Raw genomic sequence first — 20106 nt, 5'->3', positions numbered from 1 at the left:
CCGAATAATATACTGATTTTTGGATGAATTATAATATAAAACGTGTATCATATAATGTATAGTGATGCATTTAGCATTGGTATTCTGAAAGTGACAATAAAATCTTCAGATTGAATAGGAACGAAGAATATTTTGAATATATGATGATTTACTACTATAGTTAATGTTAGCTACAGATATGCTGACTAAAATGTATATCTATGTAATTTATGGTCTAAAATACGTTTTTCATCATTTCTTCAACATATATAGGTATATAAAATAAAACAACATAATAAAAACTTAATAAATTATTATTGATTTACAAATAATCAACAATACAAGTTAGTTTTAAGTACAGTGTGCAGCCACTTAGGTGACTTCTTAGAAGCAGCGGCTAAAATTGTTTCTGTTTTAACCATGCGAAATGATCAACATTGATTTGTTTAATGCCGATTATCATAGATAATTTTACGATTTAAGTTATCTACCATAGATTTTTTTACATTTACGACTAGTTTTGTAGTTTAAGAACTCTGAAAATCAGTAAAATATTAAACTAAATTAATATAATTGCATTTTTTAGGCTGCCCTTTTTTAATTATGTGAAGTTTTACAGTGTAAAGGAAATTAAATCAACTTATAGGTACAGTAAATGGATGTATTAGATATATCCCTTTTTATGTGAATCCCAACATAATATCACAGAACGATTTGACAAATATACCAGGTGGTTTTTAAAATAATGTTCAGTGTGAATAAAAAACGAAATTCGAAATAAGATCTAAATATGTTTTTTTTGGTCTATATGAAAAATTGTCTTTACAAGAGGAAAGCCTTTTATTATTGACATTTTGAGAAAAATGCATTCTTCATAAAAATGTTTGCTTGTTCTAAAATGGTTAATCCAGTTGATACTTTTCCAAATCTCCATGCCGTTTTAGAGAGAATTAAAAAAACATGAAAAAATTATTGAATTTTTTCTAAGTTCTAATGAAACGAATTCTTTTAATGAAAAATGTATTTTTCTCAAAATGTCAATAATAAAAAAGTTTTTCCTCTTGTAAAAACAATCCGGAGACATACTGTACATAAATTATGTTCTTCATATTGTTATATATTTATTGCTATTCATGAAGTTTTATTTTTCTTGTATTTGAAACATTATAATTAATATAACAAAAATAATAAATTACTGTCCAATACATTTCTTGACACAATGCTTCAGTAAACCACCCGGTATAATGAAAAATAATAATACTAATAAATTAACATCAGTATAGTATCCAGTTTTTAGATATAAGTAGTTAGAAATAATTTATTTTGTATGGATACGACACTGATTAGCTAACTATAATTTACAACACTGTATGTTATAATTATTTATGCTACATTTTTCTATTAGGTCTTGTTTTTAAACTAAAAATACCGAAGTATTTTTATTTTCATACACCGACGACAAAAAAAGAAAATACTGTAAAATTATTGTGCACACTTTGGTATACCCTAAAACGATACTACATGACGAGATTTTTTTTGTATATGTACAACAAATTAACAATTACAATAACAAGGGAATTACATCTATAAATGAAGAAGTAGATAATGCCAAAATAAACTATAACAACTGCACATCGCCACACTTTTTGGATACTGTTTCTTTTAAATTCATTTTTTGATCTTACACTTTTAAAATAGATCAATCAATTTAAAAATATATCAAGTTTATTGTATAGGAACGTATATTTAGATAGTAGGCCTTTATACCAAGTAGACATAGTGAAATTTAAGTAATATTAATCAGTGATCACAGTACTGAGTATATATGTCATTTTAATGCACAGGTAAACTGTGTTCTCTGTCATTTTTGGATATCGTCTGTCAAAATCTTTCCTGACTCGTTGGCCAGACTAATATGCATATAACTTCCTTATTATGTGTATTTGTAGTGTAAGTCTATTAGACATTCACAAAAAAAAATAATAATTGAAGATACGATTCAACAGGTATTGTCTCGGGAAGAATAAGAATATCGACAAACGACATTCAATAAATGACATAAAATACAATTTACCTGTAAATTAAAATTACAGGCACAACTGTCACTGCCAAAATATCTAGCTGAATATTGAATAAATTGTAATTTAGAAACTTGACAGTTCATTCACCACAAATGTACAAGAAAGGACCTCAATATTTAGTTACATTATTTTGAATGCTTTGTATGACATCTGACATATACCAATCTGGTCACGGTAAAAGCGTGGTCTGGATTTTAATATGTAAGACAGTGATGTAGACAGCTTAATGGAAAATCAAATGTATTAAAAAGAGATAAAAGTTGGGTACATTTCTTCTACGCGGTATTATAGGCGTTTATGAAAAATGTTGCATCTAGGGTTGGTACTTTATTTTTCACAATTAGTTACTCATTTTACTACAGCTGTAATAAATTATATTTAGCTTAGATATCCTATTATGTTCATTTCAGTGGTATACATGAAAGTTTTTAAAATAATTTATTTTTTTACACACATTTTCCTACACACGTAAAAACTGGCAACACTGTCTGTTGCTTTTTATTTTGTCTCTCTGTCTGTCAACCGGTCATTTATATTTATCTCTGTCGCATGCATTAAAGTACAGACCAAGCAGATGAAGTATCCAGGATGGTATACTTAAGATGTGTGAAGTCATACATAATATTTTAAGATAAGTTATCGTAAAACCTACTGATCATCCATGTCTACTTTAACATTTGATTAAAAGCCCTTTAAATCAATATTTCAACTTATTCGTTATAGTGATGTATTGTAACATATTTAAATATGTAAATACTTATTGAAAGAAATAATACTTAAAAAGTCTGGACCCAACATTACTTAATTTTTAAATAGAAAAAGATTATTCCTAATTGACATTTTCACTAAATAAATTTGGTTTTAATTTTCTAATAATTCACTACGTCACTAAGTAAGTTCTAACATCGATAACATAGAATCTAGTTAGTCAAGTAGTGCCTTAAAGCGAAGATATACTTAGATAATTAAAAATATTTTTGTAATATATTGATTTTTGGGTTTGTTAAAAGAGAAAACACTTGTAAAATGAAACAGACAAGTGTAAGTGTTAAAATGTTCTGTTTTAAACACCTTCTTTTGGTATTATATTTATGATATTCAATTCCGTCTTAAGTATTCATATAAACGAGACTTTGGTTAGGAAAATAATATCCTAGGTACATACAAAACTCTTTGTCAACCACAGGCCAAGTATTGTAAAAATAAAAAAGATAAAAATATTCATATTAGCTGCCAACATGATGCCCACATTGCATTTTCATAACATTTTTTACGAAAAAAGTATAATGTAATCCTTAAGGCTCCTAAGGCGTAAATTTAGAAATAGGTATAGGATATATATAATTAAATAAAACTTTTTGTTACTATAAATAGTTGTCCTGTGGCTATACTCTATTCAAAATGACATTTCTTAAACAAATTCGGAACTTCTCCACGATTTACTTGTGCATATACCAGGTCCTCTCCACCACTCGTTTATGTCCTCGTAATGCTTGTTTCCAAACGGAGCATGTACCATTGTACATAATCTGCACCAGAAGTACGTGTTGATCAGTTGACCCGTGCCCTTCCATTTGAAGTATGAATTGTACAGGGCAGTGTCCCTATCCAGGCGATGCAGGTATTCTGCTAGTTCTTGAGGGCCAGCGAATTCCTCCACGTGAATGTAAGAACCTGGAATTATTAAATATTATTTTGTACGGTTTATGAAAAAATAATTATATACAACTCTGTAATATACAGGGTGTTCCAATATTTTGTGGACATAAAACTGATACGTATTTTTGGAATCAAAATAAGTTCATTGGACACGATTTACCTCCACAGTCCAAGAAATATTTTAACTCTCTGTATATCTTGTAGGTCTCCTTAGGAAAAAAAACCCTTTTTTTGTTTCTCAAAAACTATGCAATGTGGAGTTTGTTTACAAGAGACAAAAAATTTAGTAAATACTAGAAGATCCATTCTGCGAAATTTTATATTTTATATGAATGTATAAAATAATTATGTATCCATAGATAGACGATTATCTTATTGAATCTTATTCAGACAACGTGTGTAATTTTATCTTAACAGTGGGGATTATCGAATAAATTTATTACAGTCGTACGTTAATTTTTAGTTCGTTAGAATATTCTGTATGATGCAATAGAAATATTTCGCGAATCGAAATGTACATTTGTCCTTTATCCCTCATAAACAAAAAACAATTTTAATTAACACAAGTTTTAAGTGTATGGCGACAGCTTGTTAGAAGCCAAAAAAAATATTTTTTGCTTCCACAGTCTGTATAGCCCACTTTTTTCTAGCAAGGATACCACACTAACACTGATTATTACAACGTTAGCCAGCTCAAGCCCTTGCAACAATATACATACAGGGTGACAATTTGAAAGCGAACAGTATTTAATATTGCCTCTACCGATGATAGTACGAAAATTTGGTGAAATACGTCAATTTACATATCAAGGGGGACAATTTTTGAGGCATTTGTTGTCGTGTTACTTTCAACCCCTTGACCCCCAGGGCACCTACCCCTAAAATTTTAAATGGCAACTCCTATTTCTTTTACCATTTTTGTGTTCCTTATAAAATTCTACATAAACTGCATTATTTCATCATTAGTTTATCGAGGGTCACAATGCAGTACCTCGTATCATAGGATTTTTGAGGAAATCCAAAAAATATACCTAATTTTACACTAAATTATTATTTTATCTTATTGAGCCGAAATATCAATGCTCTATTACCAAATAAAATATTTTTAATTATTTTTGTGAAAATATTGCTAAATTTTTTTTAAAAAATAATAAAATTATATTAAAAAAGTCATATGAGGTCCTGCCTTGTGACCCTCGTTATGTAGAATTTTAAAAGGAACACAAAAATGGTAAAAGAAATAGGGGTTGCCATTTAAAATTTTAGGGGTAGGTGCCCTGGGGGTCAAGGGGTTGAAAGTAACACGACAACAAATGCCTCAAAAATTATCCCCCTTAATATGTAAATTGACGTGTTTCGTCAAATTTTCATACTATCATCGGTAGAAGCAATATTAAATACTGTTCGTTTTCAAATTGTCACCCTGTACATATTCCTAAATATTTATATACTCTTCTATATTACATGTTAATAAATAATCATAGCCTATGATTACCCGATACTTCATATGTATTATTGCCCATTTTTTTCACAGGCCCTACAACTAGTATTTTCCGAGATACAGCTAAGAGCAATTTTTTTTTGTGGAACACTCGGTACAATTAAGTTTGTCAATTTATAATATTTGTTTCAGCAGATTTCCCCATTAATTTAGTACCTATAATAATTCACAATCTACTGATTTTTGGATAAGTTGAAATATAAAATGACAATCATATTGCGCAAAGTTATGAATTTGGGATGCTAAATATCAGCAGAGCATCTTTATATTGTTAATTCACACCTATTAGAGGCCGGATAAGATCGGATATCATGTGAATAGGAGATACTATCATCTTAGCTATCATATAGATATATATTTGCGAAGTCTATAGGCAATTATATGGCTGAGGGCTGCAGTTCGAAATCACTGTAAGCCCTGACAGCAAAACGCAGACGTTGACTTAAAATGATTTATTTTTATTATAGTGTGCATAATTTTATTTAATTTTTAAAAATTGTAATGAATATTGATAAAAAAATTATAAAATGCTTTATAGTTTTTGAGTGATGTAACAAGAAAAATAATTTATTACCTTCTGGTGCTACTTTCTGATATTCTTCAGGTCGTGCACCCATCACTATGGGTATAACGTCATATCTCAGTCCATTGACAAAGAATTTCTCTGTGATGTAGTCTCTGCAATTGGAATTCTCGAACGCCAAGTAAAATTTGTAGTCAGTCTTCAGCAAATTGAAACACTTCTGGTCCTCCGATCGGGGACACTTTAGGTTTCCGCAGAATCCGTAAATGTCCACTTCTATGTATTTTCCTAATTCTTCGGCGTATTGTAACCTATTGTTTCTGGCACCGCAGTTCGATACAAACCAAGCCACTTTTTTAGTCTTATTTACTCCGTAGTCTCTGTCTTGTACTTGCGTCTTTACCTGCAAGAAGAATACCACTTTTCAGGTGATAGAAATATTCGCTAACTAGTAAGAAACAAATCAAAAATATACAATGTAAAAAATACATAAAAAATATCCTATTTAAAGTTACCGAATACAAAGCGCATGCGTATGATAAATCGCTACAAAAAAAACGAAGTCTGACAACGTCATAGCGGTATTAAAGGTCCGAAATCACGGCGGCATTTGACAGCAAGATAAAATAAGTGCCACATCTACTAAAGGCTGGCAAAGGTTAGTTTTGGGTCGAGATTTCCGTATGTAAGAAGAGTACAATGCCTTTATAATGTACTGAACAAAGAGAGAACAGTAAAAACGTTGCCAAACGTATGAAATAAACCAAAAAACTGTGCACATTGCTAAGAGACGTGGACGGGGATAAAGCAGATTCGTTGCGGTCCCAATTCCCAATCAGTACTTTCTAGGACAGGGTGTATATCATGCGTTCAGCTTCACGATTTAATTACGTCTCGTGATACTTTACTTGTTTATTCATTAACGAGTTGTTGTAATTTTCCCTATAGCTTGTAAATTTTTAAGTGCAAGTTAGAAACACTTGCACTTTTGGTAAAAATAAGTGGAATTGAGTTGGTGTTCGACGGTGATCGCGCTATTAGAACTCTGAATTCAAAAATCAATATCTCGAAATCCATTAGAAGTAATTGATTGTAGTTTTTTCCAAAAACTTTCTTAATGTTTCTGCTATATTTTCTTCGTACAGTATGTGAAAATCTTTATAAATAAAAAAGTTACGATTGCTGAAAATAACTATGCACTAAAACTAAATGGATGGTTTTTTAAAATTTTTGAATGGAAAAAACAAGATTATTGAATTTTTCTTATTTAAACATCTTTTAAAAGACCCGAATTTCAAAATAAAAAAAAAGTTTCAATATCTAAAGTGGTTCTTGAGTTATCGCGTGTTATGTGTTAAAAAGTTGAATTTTTAAATTATGGCGATTACTGACGTTTTCTCGTTATAAAAAAATGGACACCCTATAATTCCATTTCAGATGCTCAGAGATATATATAATGATAATCTAGTTATCTTTTCGAAACAAAAGCGGTTAAAAATAAGCGGTTTACGGTCGTGATTTTACTTTACTTGATAGGGAAAGGCGTACCGGAGAAATGTGGCAACGCCGCAACAGCACAGTAAGAGTTGCCAGCATGGTATAAGTTAGTCTGTGGTAAGGAGGGAGGGGGGGGGGGTCAAACACGCCGTGAGTTGCTAGTATTCTGTAAATCAGCTTTTTTTTTACTTATAATAATACGGTATTTTTTGTTCACTTAAAAAATAAAAAAACACAGTACCAATGAAAACTTAGTGCAGGTTTATATGCATCCGTTTTTTATCGTCCGTCGTTGATTTTATAGAATTTTATTGGTTTATTTCAAAAATGACAGCTACTACCTCAACACGATTGATGTGACGGAACGACGAACGACGCATGACGGATACATATAAACCCACCTTTACTTTAAGTTTTAAAAGTGAAATTTGTTTGCAAAAGAAAAGTTTAATTTTCTAAACGAATTATCATAATAAAGTAATAATAACAGCAAGGGCTTTACCTCTGGATCGTAGTACATCCAATATTCGTATGGAGCTACGATATCGCTGTCTCTCCTGTATGTTGAGGTCCAGTTTATCGAATCCGGGATTTTGACGCTTTGCGTATGGTACGGACACTCCAAGTGATATAATATCCACACCTAAAATAATAGAATCAGTTAATGAATAAGGACAGATTGGAATGATATGAACTATTTTTGATACGAGATGGAGTAGCGTTTGCAATAAGTTTGTTCATTATTGTAGAATTCCTCACTCTTCTTTTTCAAAGATAATAACATATTTGTTGTATAAAAATGACAATTTTAGAATGCCTCTCATCCCATGAAATACAAAGCGTCTAGCGATTTGTTTATTACATAAATCATGCCTTCATTACCTGTTTCATAGGCCTGTCCACCGGAGGCTGAACAACTCTGTCTTTAAACAGAATTGCGTCTGCATCGGAAGCCCTGCTCCTATCCGCAGTCAAAGTGCATCTACTGATAGGGCATTCGTGAAATGCTGCACTGCCCTTTTTCTGGCCCCAGCCGCTGAATCCGTTGTACAGCAAGATCGTCTTTTCCGGCGAGTCGTACCCTAAAACACAAATAATATGTCAAATACAGCGATCCTTTGCTATTCAGGATGGTCCGAACTGTATTCTGGAAACTTCGGCAGCATATACTGCTGATACAGGGTGTAAAAGTTTCATTTTTTTTCGATTTTTTTCTAAATAATTTCTGAAGTAACGTCAATATTTGGATAAAAATGTATGTCTGGGAGTTTTTTGAGAAGAGAAATTTGATTTTGATGTCAATATGACTCCTACTTCTAGAGGGAAATGTAAATGTGTAATCCACATAAAATATTTTACAAAAACGCAATACTAAAATAATTGAGTGATTACATTTCATTCTTCCCTTACTTTGGCACGAACATTTGCAATCTACGATTAAAGCAAAAAAAGTATAACAAATATGTTTCGTTGTATATTAGGTTGGACTGGATCCAATTTAGAACAACCGGCTACGGAACATTAACAACTGCATGCAAAAATTTATATGCAGTTGTTTTCTCCACGTAAAATACTTTCAGCAATTAGTAAACTAATCGATTAAAACTTGCTTCGCCACAGAATTTATAGTTTTTATTCAGCTGAAATTGGGAGTCAAAATAGCGTTTATACAGAGAGAGTCTTAAATAAGTGGGCAAATATTTTTATGGGTAGTATAATTCGACCCCAGAAACACGACTATGAGGTTTGTTTCGCGATTTTTTTTTAATTTTAGAATTTCTTAAAAAACTGGTTTTGGTTTTAATTTTTAGTTGAAAAACATAATATCTTGATAATATAGCAATATGGATAGTAAATTAAATTTACGAGAAAGAAAACGCAGGAAAGATCCAGTGGTTCTCAAAACTTAAGCAAAAAATATATATTTTTATTTTCAAACTAAAATAACTCGGTTATTTTGGAATTATTTGAAAAACGGTAAAGAAAAAATATGTTTCTTTTATCGATATTTTACCAGCCCTGAAAATATTTGCACTTATTTAAGATTCACCCTGTATAACACTGAATATTAGAGTAATGACTGAAGTCTAATAACTATTATTATAATCATATATTAAGGATTGAAAAGGCGCCATGTTAACCATTTTAGAACAGCTGCTTTTTTGTAAATTATATTTGACTATTTCTTGACAAATTTATCTTTTCCTTGGTTCGTTGTGCTCGAGCCTTTCAGAGTGTATTTTGAATTATTTTCTGCTTGTTTTTTTATATTAATAGGTTTAATAGAAATTACAGGTGTAAATCTAAAATGATATTATGTCAGGACTTGAATAACGTTAAATACATTTATTAGTTATCTCTAGTCCAGATCAATAAAATCTATGCGATTCCTCTTTAATTATCTAATACTAGTTTGTACTAAAAAAGAGATAAATGTAATTGAATGTGTGCAGTGTACACACGATTTATTTAGTTTTATTGCTTGAAGATAGCGATGGTATGTATAATAAACGTGATTTTGAATTTGCAGTATATATTTTATAAAGTACAGCGTAACAACTTAGATAGGATATATCTTACGAAAACTGAGATATATAATAATAACTGAGACGAAAAATTCTAGTTAACTCTTATATTTTCAGAAATTCCAAGGGTGTGATCAATTATTAAACTGAACCATAGACTTAAAATATATTTTATTTTAAGTCGATGAACTGACTTCCTTAACACTTGCCCTAAATTAAGCCACCCTGTATCTCTTGCCGTTTTCGAGATCCCAATAGCGTTCCTAATATCGAATTAAGCACACCCAGAATACAGATCAGGTACTTTCAGGTTGAATAAGATTTTATTTGCTTTTAAAACCTCAATCGCCCATTTTTTTAAATATCTAAAACCGCCGTCATAAAAGCTTTTATAGTCGACTGAATTTAGGTCAATAATATTATCTCATCTTCCCTTATCGCCATAGAATAATGTTGAAAACCTAGCTCGGGAAAAGTTTGCCAGTTTATATCTCACTAAAAAGGCCAGGTAAATGCTGAAAATGCTGTTTACTAGCTGCAAACAGTAAAACTCCGCATTTTTGTTTGAAGGTTTTTGTTAAATTGCAAAATAACTGCGCTAAGAATTTTCCTGGTTTATGTTTTCTGGAAAGGTTTTCAGGTCATTTATCTTGTTCTTTCAAAGTTTATCGAACTGCAAAGGTAATTTCTTAGTTTTTTACTTAATTAAAGGAAACTTTGAGGCACAAAAAAACTGACGTTTAAGGTGATGAATTGTGAATGATGAATAAACATCGATCTAACACGAACCATCAAAATAATTAACATTTGATTGCTTTTTTAATAATATTTGTGCTGTAAAAAAAGGGCGATTCTTTAATACTGCGAAATCAGTAGCGGCGCTTGGGTGCTTTGGGGTGTACAACCTTAAACACGCTCTACAATAGTGCAGAGAATTCTTCGAAGCAGGCCAAGGTCGCGTTTCGACACCCAACTTTGTCGCATTTCGGTTTATTTCTAGTTGTCTTGACCTACTTCGGTTTGTCTTGACTTACTTTAGATTCTTAAAAGCGCCTGAAAACTACTCGTGAGCAAGGCATGGGTTTTTTGTGGCGTTTCCTGTTGCCACGGTCAATTTTGTTTCGTTTTGAGCGATCCACAAAATTAACATTTGAACACGCGTATATAATATGTAGAGTAGATATTTAAGAACAAAAAACTTTTCACACTCAATCTGCAGGAATCTAATTGCAATATGTTTATCATTTAATTTTATTAGAATTAATTAGTATATAAAATTGTATATGTTATGTTTGTTAATTGGTTAATATAAAAGTAGATTACAAACGGATTATTAAAAATATGGATACTTATGAAAAAGTGTTTATGAGTATTTTTGTGCTTATTTGTGACATTTTAAAAAAATGTTGTATTGTACTTTTTGTGCCTCGCTTATAACATTAAAGATATAGCCTCGTCATAAGAATTATCATTTTTACTCACTAATAAAACAATATACTATTATCCCTACATATAACAGTATGAAATAAAAAAATTGTACGTCAATAAAATTTGGCCTCAATTAACTTTTACAGTATTTGTTTTGAAATTCTTAATAAATATCTCACTCATACTGTAAAACTTAATTTACCGGACTTGTAATTACATATTACGATATATACCGGGTGCGTCTTAAAAGTGGCTCACCCCTATAACTTTTTTTAATTTTTCAGATAAAAAACGAGATTTGGTATGTTAATATATGACATAAATTAAGATTGATTGATGTATTCAATTATTATCGGTCGCTTCGTGTGTTGATTTTGATTTTTAAATGACCCCTCGGAATTTTTTTACTTTATTCGATAGAAAATGACACTCTGAATAGAATGACATTATCATATGACTACATCCTCAAATATCGCTTAAAAACAGCGTATTTTAAATTTCAATCTAGAGTGCCATGACTGTGTTAAAAACATTAATTTTTAATCAAGAAACCTTGGAAAAATAGATTTGATCGTCTAATGTTTTCAGTGTCTTGTCCTGGTCGGTTAAGAGATGCCCAAATCGTATTTCTAATCATATTTCAAGTTTTTGGCATATTGGCATATTTGGCAGACTTTTTTTCCGAATAATTTGGTACCATGTTTGGTCGTTATGGACCCCATGTTACCGGTCGCAAAAAAACATATGCGAAAATGTCAAAAGTTGACATATGATATGCTCAGAGTGTCATTTTCTATCAGATAAAGCAAAAAATTCAGAGATGCCATTTAAAAATCAAAATTTTTTAGTCATTTTCGGTGAAACAGGAAGTGACCGAAAACAATTGAATACCTACGTAAATCAATCCTAATTTATGTCATATACTAACATACCAAATCACGTTTTTTTTATCTGAACAAATAAAAAAGTTTTAGGTGGAAGCCACTTTTGAGACGCACCCGGTATATACTTATAACGGATCTTATCTTAAAATACAAACTCGTATGTAATACTATTAAAGGATTGAACGGTTTGTCATTAGTTATCAGTGTGAATATGCTTACCTTGATAGTCATCGGGCATGTACATCAACTGATCATAAATCCTATCTCCATCGGCTTGATCAGGAAACAGTCTTGGAGGTCCTTTACTTTTCGTAGGGTAAATCGTACCATCAGGCAGGAACCACGGCCTTTCTGGAGGTTTCACTGTTTTTTCCGGCTCCTCGAATATGTTGTTATCGAGAAATTCCTTAAAATAAACAAAAACAAAAATGTAAATTAAACAATAATAGCACAGACACTCTATATAGAACCTACCTCTTGTTCTTCTGGTCTCTGGGTTTGAGCTCCGAGTTCATTTTTAAACACTTGAACCAACGGTTGTGCGGATTTGTTGACCAGATGAGACAAGTTGTACTTGGTACCCACCAAGACCGTCACTCCGATAACCACGAGGAAAGCTAGGACGAACTTGCGGGCTGAGAGTCGTGGAGGCATTTTAGGAATACTCCATTACCTGGATGGAAATATTGATTGAAAAATAATGGAAAAAACTTTTCACTTAATACAGTAGTAACTAAATTTTATTGATAATTATTCTAAATCCTTTTTCTTACAGAATCATTCTGATGAACAAGTTAAATACAGGGTACGGCAATAGTGCGTCGGGCATGTGTAGCTCCTAGAATAAAAAACTTGGGAATTTTGTTTAAGGGCAAACCTGTATGTACTAGGATGTATTTCAGGAAAATATTATATAGTGTGCCTCGAAAAAGTATGAGTGGATCGGGATGCATTTTGTTAAAAGGAACACCCTGTATATTATTACATTTTTGGCTCACTTTACATAATCCTAAGATATGAGTAAATATATTTTGATATTTTCAGAGGTTAATAAATAAATAAAAATATAAATTTTCCAGCCTTTCTTAAAAAAATTAGTAAAAATACAAGAACTGTCTTGAAATCAAAATTATATTAGGTATTTATTTTAGATGGTCTATACTTACTTGGCTATAAATATCATGATCGTAAATCATACAAGATGTTCAAAATGCTACGCCTAATTTTCTAAAATATCAAATAATTTTTTTTTGTTTTTTTTTTTAAATGGAATACCCTGTATATTATTTTTTCAATAAATAGAGAATTAAAAAATTAACATTCGCTGTATATAAAAAGAGTATTTCAAAATTTTTAACGGTTTTGCAGATATTCGCGATTTTATATTTCATATATCTCTCTACAGTAAAATTTTGTAAAGCTACACATTGATTTTTCTAAAGTATTTTACCGTTGAGAGTGCCATCTCAAATAATACTGCGTATATCTGCGAAACCATTAAAAAAATTTTCCATTATTTCCATTAAAAAAAAAACAAAGAAAAATTATTTTATAGTTTAGAAAATTTGACGTAGAATTTTGGACACCCTTTATTTATTAATATCTCTGAAACTATCGAAATGTATTTACTCATATCTTACGATTATGTAAAATGATCTAAAAGAAAGTCAAAAATGCAATAATATACAGGGTGTTCCATTTAAAAAAAATAATTCCGATCCACTCACACTTTTTTGAGCCACCCTATAGAAGTTAAAATATTTTCCTGACATACAATCTAGTACATACTTTAGGTTTGCACTTAAACAAAAGTTCTAAGTTTTTTTTATTCTAGGAGCTACAGATGCCCGACGCACTTTTGCCAGACCCTGTATAATGTCTAGTATGTCACTGATTTACAGTGGACATCAATTATTACAAACAAGCTATGCGTCTATGCACGACGTTAGCTGTCAATTGGGAAAGATGGCATAGTTCCAAACCTAATTTTTTAATAATAAATTTTCCGTATAATTTTTTCCGTTAATTTTTCCGATATTTTAATAATTAATCAGCTATTCGGGGCGGAGATAAAAATCGGTCCAGACATTCTTGAGTAGTTCTAAACGGAGTAACTTGACTTTGTTTTATTTATTTAGTGTAGTATAATATACTGGATTTGTCAGTCTTTATGAGTTTATTTTATGTTATTTATTATTTATTCTACTGATAGTTGTATAAAGGTAGTAAATCTAGATGGAAATTATGGCAGAACTTAAATTAACAGTGACACTATCGCGATTTATCGAAAAAGACTCTAAAATAGTTGGTTGTGTAGCGTGCGGTAGATCTTCGGCAAAAATTGAGTGAAATAATGGAACAACGTTTCCGCTAGTAAGTGACTATATAATATACATACGTGTAGTAAACCGATCATTTATGAAATTCACTTAAATTAACTAAATTATATATTTTTCTTGCATTTTAGCTTTTATTTATTACTTGTCAAAGATTAGATGTCAAAGAATTTAGATACGTTAATTTGACTTACCTGCTTCAGTAGCGTATCGGATGTTTGTGTTAATAAATACTTATTATAACTTATCTATTTTTATTAGAATTATATATTTTTATAACAATTTTAATAACTACCAACATTTATTCACAACGTAAAATAAAACAACAAATTATTGAGTCTACCCTACGTCTACCCTACATCATAGTTTTACATTTTTTAAATAAAATTAGAACGACACTGATAAACCGGAATTTAAGTCGGCCATATTTGAGGCCCATCGCGGTGTACTTAAGATTTTTGATATGCTCCTTCCTTAGTCTTCTTATTCAAAGTCCAAACCTAATTTTTTAAAAATAAATTTTCCGTATAATTTTTTCCGTTAATTTTTCCGATATTTTAATAATTAATCAGCTATTCGGGGCGGAGATAAAAATCGGTCCAGACATTCTTGAGTAGTTCTAAACGGAGTAACTTGACTTTGTTTTATTTATTTAGTGTAGTATAATATACTGCACTAAGTATGTAAGTATGTAATGTATATTATACACGTATATTTTGGAACCACACCATTGTAATAGTTTATTAAAACTAACACATTTTAATAAACATCACATCAAATTTAGCATAATTATAATTTCCGCAATTTTAATCTTAGCAACATATATATCTAACTATATTATACAAGCTCTTATTTTGGGATTATTCGAGAGATTATTTAATTTTTTAGTTAATATAACTATGAAACACTAATGTACAGGGTGGGTCAAATTCGACGCTTTTAAATGGAAACACCGTTTTCTATAGGAAATAGACAAAAACTAATATCGGTGTCTGGAGCTCAATTTTCATCAAAAACATGATGGTGAAAACCGCACATCAATATCTGTTACCGTTTCGGCGTCACGGGGTGTTTTTCAAAAATGTGCATTTTTAGCAAATCGCTGTAACTTTTTTGCTATGGAAAACTTTGTATTTCTATGAAAACGTTTCCAAAGCACCTTTTTACGTAGAATTTAATGGTTTAAGTATAATCTTTTTAAAATTAATAATTTATGAGTTATCAGCAGAACAATTGATTTTTTATTTGGGACACCCTCTATATTTTTAATTAACCGAAAATAATTTTAAATTACCTTTCCCAAAATATAGCACACTTCATATTTTGTCATAATTCCCTTCGAAATACAGAACTTTTAAAAATTCGCCACTTTTAACTAGTAGGCTTTGGACCCCTTATTGATAATAAGCCCTTAATGGAACTCGAAAACATATTTTTCCAGCAAGACGACGCACCGCCTCTGAACGCTGAAGTTATCAGCAAATTTTTGCAGCCAATTTCAAGAATAATTGGATAGCTAATCAAGATCCCAGCCGTTGGCCGCCGAGGCCGCCTGACTTAGATCTAATCCTATGGATATATTTACGGAAGAATAAAGGTTCCTTATTCGTCCGTATAATCTAGACAAGAATTAAACATACTTAGCAGTTATAAGAGGGTATCTTTCACACCCACTGAGTTAATGAATTTCGCGGGAAATGTTCAAAAACTGCCCCGTCTGTCCATAACAGAAAACGGTCGATATGTCGAACACCTGTAGCAAAATCTCATGCCTTGGTTTGCTATTTATTTTTATTGTTATTAGATTTAGTTTAAATGTGTTGATGTTGGTTAAATATATTTTAAGTTGTTATAAAATTCTCATATTTCATAGCAAATATTATTCACTCACAGCTAGATTTTTTTTAGCATTACAGCCGGTGCCGTTCAAAGCCTACTTATTTAAAGCCGGCGAATTTTTATATACCCTATATCTCGAAGAGGAATCGAGCAAAATATCAAGTGTGTTATATTTTTGGAAAGGTAATTTTAAATTATTTTCAATAAATTACAAATATACAGGGTGTCCCATATAAAAAATCAAATTTTCTGTTGATAATTCTTAAATTATTAATTTTAAAAAAATTGTACTTAAACTACGTTGTTCTACGTAAAAAGGTGCTTTGGAAATGTTTTCATAAAAATACAAAATTTTCCATAGCAAAAAAGTTACAGCGATTTGTTAAAAAAATATCGATGTGCGACTTTCACCATCATGTTTTTGATAAAAATTGAGCTCCAGACACCGATGTTAGTTTTCGTCTATCTCCTATAGAAAAGGGCGTTTCCCTTTAAAAGCATCCAATTTGACCCACCCTGTACAACAAACTTAATTTAAATTGCACTAATACCTTAACAATAGGAGTTTGTATCACACCACTATATTATATAGAATTATTAGAGTAAACTATTCTGTGGATATTTGTAATTTTTTTTTAAATTTCTGTTTAATGTCTATACACTAATTAAAATAACCGTCATAGACACTGTTACGCTCATTTTAATAACTAATATTGCATTAAATAAAAATTACAGTTGGATTAATCAATAAATACTAAATGTGTTTTTGCCATATTGTAGTTTTTCAAAAGGATAACACTAAAAATTTGATTTTTTTGCGAAAGTTTCCAAAAATTATTTTGAAAAAACTTACCATATTTGTGATCAGAATGTGTTGAGACAACTTGGCGGAATTATGAAAGGATTGTTGCTGATAAGGTCTGATTAATTTGTTATCTTTTATCTTACGCACTGATAAAACAAAGCAATAGCCACACTATATTATACTATTGGCAATAAAGATTTTATTTTTTATATAATAAAAATTTAAAATTTTATATGTCCCGGTACTAGTGCTTCAGTAACGGTATAGTAACAACAAATAAATATATTTTTTTCGCAATTATTAAAATAACCTTCCCGCGATTGGGCTTACATATAAAGTAGCATATTTCGCCAACAATAATTTAAATTGTCATTACTCGCTTGCGTATTTTGCGATTATCAGAATAGGTGTAAAATGGTATGATAAAATGCCTGTCCTTTTTTAAAAAATACCTACATGTATAACGATGGTAATACGAATAATGTTGGAACTGATTTATTTTTATTTTGTTGCATTCTAACTTATTCAACAATTTATCCTTTTTTTAATTTTTAGTTAATATTTCGCACTCTAGATTGAAAGTTAAAATACTAAGCGAAAATATCAAAAGTTGACATGATTGAGGATAGAGTGCCACGACAATATAGAGACAATTTGACTCGAAATACTCAAAATATCAAGTATGTGGTACCAAAATATTCGTTTTTTGAGCCACAGTGCAATGAGCCACCCTTGTACCATTTGAAAAAGAATAGTTAAGATTAAAAATACGATTTGGGTATCTTTTACCGGCCAAGAAAAAACACGAAAAGGATTAGACGATCAAATCTAGTTTTTCAAGGCTTTTTTAATAAAAATTAATGAATTTAACCCAACCACGGCACTCTAGATTGAAATGTAAAATACTTTTTTCTTGTTTTTTATAATAAAAGTTGACACATGATATGTCATTCTATTCAGAATATCAATTGAATACGTCAATTAATCCCGATTTATGTCAGATACTAATACACCAAATCTTGTTTTCTTATCCTCTAAAAAAATAAACACCGAGTGCATCTCAAAAATAGCACACACCTATAACTTTTTTATTTTTTCGCATAAAAAAACGAGATTTGGTATGTTAGTATATGACATAAATTAGGATTAATTGACGTATTCAATAGTTTTTGGTCACTTCCTGTTTGACGGGAAATGACCACAACTTAAAGATTAACTTAAAGAACTTAACTTTTGATTTTTACATGGCACACTCGGTGTATTTCTACTTTATTCGGTAGAAAGTAACACCCTGAGTAGAATGACATATCATATGTCAACTTTTGACACTTTCGCATATGGTTTATTTGAAATCGTAACATGTGGTTCATAACGACAATTTGACTCGAAATACCAAATGTGTGGTACCAAATTATTCGTAAAAAATGCTTTTTCCAAATATTAATGAGCTAACCTTTTCCTATTTGAAAAAAATTGAGATATGATTAAAAATAAGATTTGGGCATCTTTTAACCGGCCAGGAAAAGACACGAAAAATATTAGGCGATCAAATATATTTTTTCAAAGGCTCGTTGATTAAAAATTACATTACTGTTTTTAACACATCCATGGCACTCTATATTGAAATTCAAAATACGATTTTTTTTTAAAGCCAAAATGTCAAAAGTTGACTTATGATATGTCATTCTATTAAGAGTGTCGTTTTCTGTCGAACAAAGTAGAAAAATACCCGTCGAGGGTGTCATTTAAAATCAAACGTTGTTGTCATTTCCGGCGAATTAGGAAGTGACCAAAAACAATTGAATACGCCAATTAATGTCATATACTAACAAACCAAATCGTTTTTTTATGAAAAAATAAAAAAGTTATAGGGGGTGAGCCACTTACGAGACGCACAAGGTATATATTATAAAAATACAATTTTGTAGTAAAATTTAAGGTTCTTTTGTACAAAAACTTATCGAAAACCGCAGGTAAAACTTTCAGTTCATACACTAGTTATTATTGACATAAAAGAAGTTCTAAACACTTATTTCAAAGACCACCGTGACGCTGTTTTTTTTCAATCGTATACTATTTATAAAATAAAATATTGTTCTGTGTAAATTTGTATGTACTTTACTTACTTTATTATAACGAATCTATAACTTATAAATAATATGGACCAAGCATAACTGTATTTTTTTATTATTAAAACACTTAAATTTACTAATTACCACTAAGCACAGAAACTGACAAAATAAACCATAAAGATAGCAGTGCAAATGTTATTTCTCTCCTGCCATGTAGTGCAAATACAGTTATCTAATACAAACACGACTTTTTAGTAATATATATTCTGTCAAGATATGTTTTTTTTGTAACATTTCGTTGGCATTACTCAAACATTATTAGAAAAATGGGAATTTATTTTTAATAAAGATCAAGCTTAAAATTTTGTGCAAACGAAAAAAAAATTGAAAATAATAAAGGATTTTCATATAAAACGCCTACTTTTTTGAAGTTTTATCCCTTTTTAATATTGGACGATCTCATTAATATTCCTTTTTTTCAAACGTCACAGAAGTATTAATTTTAGCGACGTGATTGGCAATATAAAAAAGTCATTTTAACACCTAGGCAAAAAAGTAAAGCACTTTTACGCCTGAGCAGAAAAGTACGAAAATATATTATTAAACTGACATGAAGTGTCAAATTCAACGAGCGTAACCATAGTTTCTCGATATATTCCCTTTAAAATTACATACAAGGTATTACCACAGATTATACAGATTATAAACTTTGTTTTTTCTTTATTGGTTTTCGTGGTTCCAGTTTTCGGAATCGGGCACTAGTTAGGTTACTAGTTTGCGCACATAGCACGCCCACTTATGGCCTCTAAAACTGTGCACAGCGCCTGAGGGTGCAGCCACACTATCCTAAAAACGGCGTATCGGCGTAACGGCGTAATGACCTTGAATAGATTTCCAGTAATTCTATTGGCTGAAATTTTTGACAGATGAATTTGACAGATAAAATTTCTGACAGATGAATGTTTCAGCCAATAGAA

The 20106-nt window shown here is 30.6% G+C and overlaps 1 protein-coding gene across 2 annotated transcripts; it reads right to left on the bottom strand.

Annotated features, from left to right (window-relative positions):
• Nucleotides 1-2437: 2437 nt before the first annotated feature.
• On the bottom strand, nucleotides 2438-19306 carry LOC115887868 (glycoprotein 3-alpha-L-fucosyltransferase A-like). 2 transcript variants are annotated; one of them, XM_030907397.1, is made up of 7 exons: nucleotides 19184-19306; nucleotides 12552-12750; nucleotides 12297-12483; nucleotides 8123-8322; nucleotides 7743-7883; nucleotides 5795-6146; nucleotides 2438-3734 (listed from the first exon to the last, which is right to left on the bottom strand). In XM_030907397.1, the coding sequence occupies exons 2-7, from the start codon at nucleotides 12729-12731 to the stop codon at nucleotides 3472-3474; spliced, it is 1323 nt and encodes a 440-aa protein (XP_030763257.1). In that variant the 5' UTR covers nucleotides 12732-12750; nucleotides 19184-19306; the 3' UTR covers nucleotides 2438-3471. The 2 variants fall into 2 exon arrangements, with proteins under 2 accessions (XP_030763257.1, XP_030763251.1); XM_030907391.1 differs by lacking the exon at nucleotides 19184-19306 and adding an exon at nucleotides 17106-17249.
• Nucleotides 19307-20106: the final 800 nt, after the last annotated feature.

The sequence above is a fragment of the Sitophilus oryzae genome, unplaced genomic scaffold (genome assembly GCF_002938485.1).
Source record: "Sitophilus oryzae breed Bouriz unplaced genomic scaffold, Soryzae_2.0 scaffold_1165_pilon_pilon, whole genome shotgun sequence".
Taxonomy (NCBI): domain Eukaryota; kingdom Metazoa; phylum Arthropoda; class Insecta; order Coleoptera; family Curculionidae; genus Sitophilus; species Sitophilus oryzae.
The sequence above is the reverse complement of the archived record's forward strand: the minus strand, read 5'-3'. Positions and strand labels throughout refer to the sequence as shown.

Excerpts from the sequence above, each read along its gene's own strand:
- LOC115887868 (XM_030907397.1), bottom strand. The coding sequence starts at position 12,731 with ATGCCTCCACGACTCTCAGCCCGCAAGTTCGTCCTAGCTTTCCTCGTG. Across the intron at positions 12,484-12,551 it reads AGAGACCAGAAGAACAAGAG|GAATTTCTCGATAACAACAT; the intron begins GTAGGTTCTATA and ends GTTTATTTTAAG. Across the intron at positions 6,147-7,742 it reads GGATGTACTACGATCCAGAG|GTAAAGACGCAAGTACAAGA; the intron begins GTAAAGCCCTTG and ends TTCTTCTTGCAG.